General features: G+C 45.0%; 1 protein-coding gene across 1 annotated transcript in view; it reads left to right on the top strand.

The window, feature by feature from the left end:
* Positions 1-7,534, top strand: part of LOC115142727 (protein bassoon-like) — an 81,786-nt gene extending 74,252 nt beyond the window's left edge. The window contains exon 6 of the mRNA XM_065000711.1: positions 6,644-7,534. Coding sequence (XP_064856783.1) covers positions 6,644-7,534 — 891 coding nt within the window. The remainder of the gene's footprint in view (positions 1-6,643) is intronic.
* The last annotated feature ends 2,576 nt before the right edge of the window (positions 7,535-10,110 follow it).

The following is a 10,110-nucleotide window of genomic DNA, read 5'->3' as shown; positions in this document are numbered from 1 at the left end:
TATCTGAATATGCATGTATGGGTATGGAGTCTGAATATGCATGTATGGGTGTGGAGTCTGAATATGCATGTAACGGTGTGGAGTCTGAATATGCATGTAAGGGTGTGGAGTCTGAATATGCATGTAAGGGTGTGGAGTCTGAATATGCATGTAAGGGTGTGGAGTCTGAATATGCATGTAACGGTGTGGAGTCTGAATATGCATGTATGGGTGTGGAGTCTGAATATGCATGTAAGGGTGTGGAGTCTGAATATGCATGTAAGGGTGTGGAGTCTGAATATGCATGTATGGGTGTGGAGTCTGAATATGCATGTAAGGGTGTGGAGTCTGAATATGCATGTAAGGGTGTGGAGTCTGAATATGCATGTATGGTTGAGGAGTCTGAATATGCATGTAAGGGTGTGGAGTCTGAATATGCATGTAAGGGTGTGGAGTCTGAATATGCATGTATGGGTGTGGAGTCTGAATATGCATGTAAGGGTGTGGAGTCTGAATATGCATGTAAGGGTGTGGAGTCTGAATATGCATGTGAGGGTGTGGGGTCTGAATATGCATGTGAGGGTGTGGGGTCTGAATATGCATGTATGTGTTTGGGGTCTGAATATGCATGTATGGGTGTGGGGTCTGAATATGCATGTATGGGTGTGGGGTCTGAATATGCATGTATGGGTGTGGAGTCTGAATATGCATGTATGGGTGTGGGGTCTGAATATGCATGTATGTGTTTGGGGTCTGAATATGCATGTATGTGTGTGGGGTCTGAATATGCATGTATGTGTGTGGGGTCTGAATATGCATGTATGGGTGTGGGGTCTGAATATGCATGTATGTGTTTGGGGTCTGAATATGCATGTATGTGTTTGGGGTCTGAATATGCATGTATGTGTGTGGGGTCTGAATATGCATGTATGTGTGTGGGGTCTGAATATGCATGTATGGGTGTGTGCTCCTGAGTGTGTAATGTATATTATTCTAAATATGTACATGCCCCCTTTTTCCGCCTCACACCCACACCAACACAAACCCATCACACGCACTCTCTGACCATATTACACATTTTCCATCTCATTTAGGTTTTCCACGTAAATGCAAACTGCACAGATGGTTAGTTCTGAGAGCCCTGCCTGCACCTGTTTATATTTAGCTCCTCAGTAGAGCACTTGAGGGAGAGAAAAAAACAAAGCGTGTTTCGTTTGTTTGGCATGCCAATGACTCCCTCGCCTTCTCACTTCAACAGCCAACTACATTGAACAAAAATATAAACGCAACATGTAAAGTATTGGTGCCATGTTTCATGAGTTGAAATAAAAGATCCCAGACATTTTCCATACGCACAAAATGCTTATTTCAATCAAATTTTGTGCACAAATATGTGTACATCCTGTTAGTGAGCATTTCTCCTTTTCTTGGCATATAAAGAAGCTGAAAAAAACAGCATGATCATTACACAGGTGCGCCTTGTGCTGGTGACAAAAGACCACTCTAAAATGTTCAGTTTTGTCACACAACACAATGGCACAGATGTCTCAAGTTTCGAGGGTGTGGGCAATTGACATGCTGACTGCAGGAATGTCCACCAAAGCTCTTGCCAGAGAATTGAATGTGCATTTCTCTACCATAAGCCGCCATCCAACGTTGCTTTAGACAATTTGGCAGTACGTCCAACTGGCCTCACAACCGCATACCAAGTGTGTGGCGTCGTGTGGTCGAGCGGTTTGCTGATGTCAGTATTGTGAACAGAGTGCCCCATGATGGTGGTGGGGTTATGGTATGGGTAGGCGTAAGCTACAGACAACGAACACAGTTGCATTTTATCGATGGCAATTAGAATGCACAGATGCATATCTGTATTCCCAGTCATGTCAAATCCATAGATTAGGACCTAATGAGTTTATTTCAATTGACTGATTTCCTTACATGATCTGTAACTCCGCAAAATCTTTAAAAAGATTGCATGTTGCGTTTACATTTTGTTTCAGCGGGATTTGGGCAGAATTGGTGAAGGCATTATCTGGCTCACAGGGTGCTGTGGTTAGATATACTCTCTGCTGCTTATGTAATACAGGATGACATATAACCCCCTCCATCTCTCCCCTTGGTTGTGTTGTTGGCCATTTGATTGTGTTTGCTGGTGGGATGCGTCCGAAATGGCACGCTATACCCTATGTAGTGCACTGCTTTTGACCAGAGCACGGTACACTACATAGGGAATAGGGTAGGCACTTTCGGACACAGATTCTGTATCGGATATGTTGATTGGTCAGGCTTGGTGGCTATTGTTGTGAGTGGCTAATAGACCTTCAGTATCACAAGAGCCGTGTGCAGGGATATGTTAGCTTCGTCCTTGAAAAGTACAGACTCGTTCATTTTTCCCCTCTCTCTCTCGCCAAACCTTTGACAACATCCTTTTTTTTATCTCCTTCCCAGCTGGAGAAAATGGCATTTTCCAACGGCCCACTTAGATCAAAATGCGCTCTAAAAATCTCTAGATCTGACGGAAGCCAAATGTACGGTGTCCACATTATGATAGTCTCAGGCTGTCCTAATATGGACACCATACAATTGGCTAACGTCAGAACTGTTTCCCAGCTCCGTAACGTCATCGACTGATTATCCAGTTTCTGTTAGGTGTCCTGATATGGACACTGCACACATGGCAGTTGGGAACAGCATAATGCTGGTGTCATGTTTCTGTTCATATCTCTAATGGTTCTATACATCGTGTCTAAATGATGTCTCTGCCTAGATCATTAGCAGCCATGTTGCACACAGTCCCTAATTAAACCATTACCAACCATGGGAAACATGCTGTAACCATCACCATTATTAGGAGGTATAGTTTAGGCTTAGTTTAGGCTATCATCATGAATAACCTATGTCTAGTAACAGTTGGATTTGTTGGGGTTAGCTAGCTAGGTGGTTTTGTGCAATTATTGTTTTATGGTCGACTATATTCTGATTGGCAGGAAGATGGATGCGCTCAATCTGCATCATTTGGTGTGTGCGGTCATTTCCAAACACAGTGAATGTGCTCCTTGCCGGGCGCTTCTTGATTCCCGTTCATGTAGCGCTGTTAGATTTTAACATCCATAGGTATCCCTGTGTGTTTGGAAAGGTGTGCCAGATATGTTTGAGAGAACGGTGTGTGTGTGTGTGTGTGTGTGTGTGTGTGGTGCTCAGATACAACTCAGTGTTTCTGCACCTCATGTTGTTACACAACCATAGCAGAGCACCCCCCCCCCCCCATGGGGGCACACTGGGTTACTAATGAGCCTAGACTGGAGAACACAAGCAAGGAATCACACACACACAGCTCTAATCTTGTCCACCAGCCGGCTCTCTCGAACCGTCGGGTTTCATAGCGCCTCAGAACGAGGACTTGGCTGGAAGTCAATGGCAGGAGCGGACGAAACAACCGCTGGTTTTAATTGGCTGATCTCTCTGTCCATTCACCATCCAGCATTACCCTTAGAACGTCCTGCCGACATTGTGGACTTCAATGAGCGAGCAGCGCAAGTGATGCAAAGTATGCATCTTAGAAATAGCTTTCACATACGTGCTTTGTATGCCCCCGAATTCGATTGGGCTTCCCAAAAAACAATATGGCCGTTGTGATCGAACGTTTATTTTGATTGGCGATTTTCGCCATATTTCAAAGTCCCATCTAATACGGCTGTAGCAGGCTCGCCCCCTCTCTTGCCTCGACATCAACCACACCCCTTTCAAGTCCCGCTTTGTTGCGCGGTTTTCACAGGTTCTATGCGCCTGCAATTATTTTTCTGGGACTGAGGTTTACACAGCTCTAACCTGTTAACAATCACTGTTCATGCACCTACAGCACAGTCTCACACTTGCACATTTACAATACAGGTGTACATTGACTGATAAACCCTTGCACACACTGACACCCCAAAAGGCAGTCGCATACCCCCGCACTGTTGTATTTACACAATCATACGAAACTCCAATACATTCACTGATTCACTTTCATCAGATGAGAAGGCCAAGGCAGAGGAGCTGAGTAGTGGCGAGAGTGGCTGTTCAGCTGTTCTTTGGGGCCCTCAGATTAACGTCCATATCAGACTGTCTGTTAGTCAGGAGCCTCCAGGGCCCATGGCCCAGACACACAGACAAAGTGACTAAATTATTTCCCTGAATGTGGCACTTTTTAGTTTGCTCGTTCTCTCTCTTTTTTCATGATCAATTCTATTTCCTTATCTCCTCCCTCCTTGTAACATAAACACGCTATCTCTACACAGTTTATGCAGGGAGCAGGTTGCAGGTAGAGTAACTCACTTGTAACTTGCCATTCCTCACGCTGCTGCTGCACACTCAATTCTGGAGTGTAACCAAAATCCGAACACATTTTTAGCTTAACATGTGACATTTAAAGTATGCTGCAGTGAATTATGGGAGCGTAGCAGTGGTTGTCCTCCACTCTACGATGGGACCATTTAACACCTGTGTTGTGCTTTCCTTTATGAGCTTTATGCTGTGGGACTGTTTTGTAGTCTATTGTTGTAGTCTTTATTTCCTCCTCGGAGGTTAAAGAAGGCATCATAACAATAAAGGAGGGTGTCCTAATATGGACACCGTATAAAGATAGGATCTATGGTACAGTGGTATCGATGGTAATCGGCTACAGAGGTGTTTATGAGGTTATTTGTTATCGCCTTGACGCCAACAATACACGTTACACACAGATGCCATTTCTCCATGCCTTGAGGCTCTGGGCCCAGCTTCACAAGGCGTCGAAGAGTATGGTTGCTATCTAGGATCAGTTTAGCCTTTGAAATCATCAATGAATAAGATTTCATGGACAGGGAGGGAGGGGCCTGATCCTGGATCGCTTTGTGAATACGGGCCCTGGGCTACAAACATGGTGCCACCATCTCTCGTTGTGCTTTTCATAACCTGGTAATAGAAGCATTTAAATGTTCCCGTTGATCTGAGAATAAAATAACTCCTGCTGAGACTAAGGCTGTCCTAATACGGACACCGTAGTTCTGTCTCATTGATCAGCTCTCTTAATCGGAAATGGAATCTGTTTCTGCTAATATCCTGTCTTCGATGGGTTTACACCCTTTTTTTTTTCCTCCGGCAGAATGTCGACATAATCGATACCTCCATAGAGGTGTGGTGGCAGTGCATTGGAGACTATCTGGTTGTGTCCAAAATGGCACCCTATTCCTTAAACAGTGAACTGCATTTGACCAGGGCCCATAGGAATCAGGTAAAAAGGAGTGCGCTATAGAGGAATATAGGATATAGGGTGCCATTTTGGATGAACCCCGCTGTTGATTGAATGTGAGGGGTGACAGTCTGTGTCTAACTCTCTGTTGATGAGTGTTATCTGCTCCGTGAAGGGCTGATTACATCTGAACAGTTGACTGTGGAACTAATTGCAGTTGGGTCTCTGTGTCTCAACACTAATAACCATAGTGCTGATTTGTATTCATGCAGCGGCCATCCTCCTATGTGCTTCAAAGCGCTTCACATTGTCTGGTGACCAAGCCTTCTCATGCAGATGAAAGGGTTGACTTCAACAACTACAGGGGTTTGAGTCCTTTAGCCAGCTCTGACTTAACCTGTCTGTGTTGTGGCTGCGGCTGCTGCTCGAAGTACCTGATCTGACGTCAAACACGCTTCTTCATAGGTATATCTTAGATAGTTTGCCCAAAATCTAGGAAGGAACATCTTTCTTGAACCGAGACTTTATCCCAACGGCCGGCTTGTTTTAATCGGAGGTCAATTTATCACAATTTTTGATCCTTTTAATCCGTCTTTGTTATGCTGGTCTTTGGCCATATGGTGTGAGAGGGTGGCTATTTCTTACATTTAGTAATGGTACCCTAAGATGCTTTTAGTTTTTTTTATACCCCTCCATCACTCCCTCTTTATCAAATCAATTTTTAGCAAGAGTAACCAGTCTTCCTCCATATGTGTTGACTCTCATATCAACATAAAGGTCAATGTTAAACAAGTCCCCTGTGTTCAGAGTCGGTACACTCCCTGTTAAAAGCCTTGGCTCTCTGCCACCACTGTAGTCTCACTGTACAGTACTTTATTACTTAGCCTAACCACATTGTTTCTACAGTATATTACAGCCATATGAAAGAAGAAGGACATAGTGGGACCGGTATTAATATATAGTGTACTACTTTTGAACAGAAAAAGTACACTATATAGGAAATATGGTGCCATTTGGGACGCAGAGGCAGTGTAAATTAGCAGCCTAAACCTTCTACCAGACAGCTGATTTATGGGGGAGTCGTGTTTTTACATATTTTTTTTTCCGGTTGGGAGGGCACGCTTCATTTGTAAGCGCTGCTGTGAGCACAGTGGCAGTGCAGACAGCTAGCTATTCCTGTCCTCTTCTATCTCAATGTTACTCAAGCGTACTTTCACTTTGTTTGACAAGTATAGCACCTCTTTTCATCTAACACCGTCCTACTTCTACCCCATTATGTTTCACTATGGTATGATAAAGTCTATGGAGAGTATCAATGTGAACAGCATATATATATTTTAAATGTTTCGATCGTTGTGGAATAATCGTTAGTTTGTAGACAATGTTTGGTTTTATACAATCCTGTACCATGCAGTTTTCTAAATGTCGCTTTTTGCTCTGTCTGTGTTTCAGAATAAAGAATGGCTCTGCCTGAACTGCCAGACCCAGAGAGCTTTGTCTGGGGCCCTGGGAGACACTCCACTTCCTGCTCCTCAGCCAATGGGATCCCCACGGCACCCGGCTCCAGCCAATCAACCACAGCCTCAGCAGAGAGGGCCCAATCAGCAGGCAGGGCTACGGCCCACTGGTCCTCAACAGCAACAGAAACCACCGGGTGCCCAAGTAAGTGGCCCTCCTTTCTCCCCTGCCAAACAGGCAGGGCCCACCGCCCAAAGCACGGGGCCTGCTCAACCGTCCCCTGCCAAGGCACAACCCTCCCCTGCTAAAACAGCCCAGCCTTCACCTGCTAAGGGTGAACCCTCCCCAGCCAAACAGACAGGACCCACCACCCAGAGTAAGGGTCCTGCCCAGCCCTCCCCTGCCAAGGGCGCATCCTACCCTGCCAAACAGACAGGACCCACCACCCAGAGTAAGGGTCCTGCCCAGCCCTCCCCAGCCAAGAGCGCACCCTCCCCTGCCAAACAGACAGGACCCACCACCCAGAGTAAGGGTCCTGCCCAGCCCTCCCCAGCCAAGGGCGCACCCTCCCATACTAAAGCTGCATCCACCCCTAGCAAGGGTGCACCCTCTCCTGCTAAGGGTGCACCTACCCAACCTAAACCCAACCAGAGTGTACCCAACAAGCAGTCTGGTAAGCAGCAGCAGGGCCAGGAGAAAACTAAAGTCACCACCAAAACTCAAAAGGAAGCAGAAGTCAAAGCCTCGCCCAAGAAGGGAGCACCTGAGACCATCACCACATCAAAAGATGAAAGGAAAAAACCTGCTGGAGACTCGCAGAAGTCAAAGCACCATGACGTGAGCGACCTGCAACTTCAACGTCTTTACCACTGTTATTGTTCTTGATTTACCACCAGAATTGTATTTACCTTCATTTCAGTCATTCTTGACAGTTGTCGTCGTCGTCATCATCTTCATCATCAACGTCATCCTCTTCGTCATTGTCATCATCTTCATCATGAAATGTTTCCACATAATATTGAATAATTTATTTCTCTGTCTATAATCTTGTGCTGAGCGATGAGTGCTTTCTGAGGTCGGTTTTGTTTCGGTTTGATTATAGAGCATTTTTCGTTTTTCGTTTTTTTATTATTTTTTATTATTAAGTGACATTAAAATGATTTTAGAGCTTTTTAATGGATATTTCAAAGCCAAAAATAGTGAACATTCAATTGCTAAAACATTGAAAATACTGTCAGATCCACATTGGCTAGACATCAACAGAAAAATATGAAATTGCTATGAAATAATAAAATATTCCATATTCCAGTGAAGAAAAAAATAACGTTGGTCAATTCGTTTTTTAATAACCGGTCAATCACTCAGAATTACTATCATCATCATCATCACTGCCATCATCATCACTATGATCATTACATTATATCAAATAGGAGGCTGCAGGTAGTCTACCAGTTAGAGTGTTGGGCCAGGAACCAAAAGGTAGCTGGTTCGAATCCCTTAGCCCACTAGGTGAACAAAAATCGGTCGGTGTGCCATTGGCACTTAACCCTAATTGCCCCTGTAAGTGGCTCTGGATAAGAATGTCAGCTAAATGACTAAAATGTAAATGACCGCCACTGCTATCATCATCATTACAACATATCATTCTTATCCCCCTTCCCCTCGTCATCTCTATCCCCAAGCATCAGCTGTTTACCATGCACCAGGTTTGGTATCTTTTACCTCTCTTTTTATTTCACCAATCATAATGTTAAGCCTGTGTTATCTTTAATATGGTCACATCTTTCTCTGGCATTGCGATCGTGATTAATCAGTGTTATTAACATGCAATGCCCTGTTTTTATTTATTTATTATTATGTTTTATTTTTTTACTTCATCATTATATTTTGATCAACTTGTTCATTTATTTCCGTCATTCTTCAACTGTATTGCAGTGATTGCATTGGGAAAATGTATTGTACAAAAGCATGTAACAAAAATATCATGTTTTTGTCTTTGTGTGTTGTTTTGTTTTTTTTTTGTCACTTTTTTTTGTCACTTTTTCATCTCAAGCTTTTTATTTAGTCATATTTATACAGTGTCGTGAAAAAGTATTTGCCCACTTTCAGATTTTTCTCTATTTTTGCATATTTTTGATACTGAATGTCATTTGATCTTCAACCAAAACTTAATATTAGATAAAGGGAACCTGAGCTTACAAATAACACAAAAGAATATACTTATTTTATTTATTTTATTAAGAAAGGTATGTGTTTGGTTTTCGTCAGACATAATGGTACCCATCTGGCCCAAAAAGTTGACTCAGGTTTGCCAAAAAGCACCTGGAAGTACCTGGATCATCAAGACTCTTGGGAGAATGTTCTATGGACAGATGAGTTTAAGTATAACTTCATCTGTCTGTGAGCTGAAGCTGAAACGCAGCTGGGTCATGCAGCAAGACAGTGATCCAAAACACACAAACAGTGTTGTTTGGACCAGTCAAAGTCCAGACCTAATCCCAATTGAGATTATTATTATAGATTTTTTTTTATTTAACCTTTATTTAACTAGGCGAGTCAGTTAAGAATAAATTCTTATTTACAATGACGGCCTACCCTGACCAAACCCGGACAACGCTGCGCCAATTGTGCTCCGCCCTATGGGACTCCCAATCACGGCCGGATGTGATGCAGCCTGGATTTGAACCATGGACTGCAGTGATGCGTCTTGCACTGGGATGCAGTGTCCTTAGAGTGCTGCGCCACTCGGGTGCCCAAAGTCCTGCCAGATGTTATGGCAAGACTTGAAACAAGCAGTTCATGCTTGAAAAACCACACATGTGTGCGGACTCCCGGCCACAAACCTGAACCTATAGGGGAGGGTCCGGGAAGGCATCTACCCTTGGTGGCAGCTCTGGTTCTGGACGCAGCCCCCCCACCTTACGCTGATCCCTCCGCTTCTGTGGAACTGGATCGTGGATCAGCTCGTCGCTGAAGACTCTAGACTGCAGCTCGTCGCTAGAGGCCCCGGACTGGGGATCGTCGCTGAAGACCCCGGGCTGGGGACCGTCGCTGGAGACCCCGGACTGGGGACCGTCGCTGGAGGTTCCGGACTGTGGACCGTCATTGGAGGTTCCGGACTGGAAACTATCGCCGGAAGCCCTGGACTGGGAACTGTCGCCGGAAGCCCTGGACTGGGAACTGTCGCCGGAAGCCCTGGGCTGGGAACTGTCGCCGGAAGCCCTGGACTGGGAACTGTCGCCGGAAGCTCTGGACTGGGAACTGTCGCTGGAAGCTCTGGACTGTGGAGGCGCACTGGAGGCCTGATGCGTGGTACCGGTACAGGTGGCACCGGGCTGATGACACGCACCTCAGGGCGAGTGCAGAGAGGAGGCACAGGACGTACTTGACTATGGAGGCGCACTGGAGGTTCTAGAGCGCAGAGCTGGCACAACCCTTCCTGACTGGATGCTCACTCCAGC

This window comes from Oncorhynchus nerka, linkage group LG15 (genome assembly GCF_034236695.1).
Source record: "Oncorhynchus nerka isolate Pitt River linkage group LG15, Oner_Uvic_2.0, whole genome shotgun sequence".
NCBI lineage: Eukaryota > Metazoa > Chordata > Actinopteri > Salmoniformes > Salmonidae > Oncorhynchus > Oncorhynchus nerka.
This window is presented reverse-complemented; position numbering and strand designations above follow the sequence as displayed.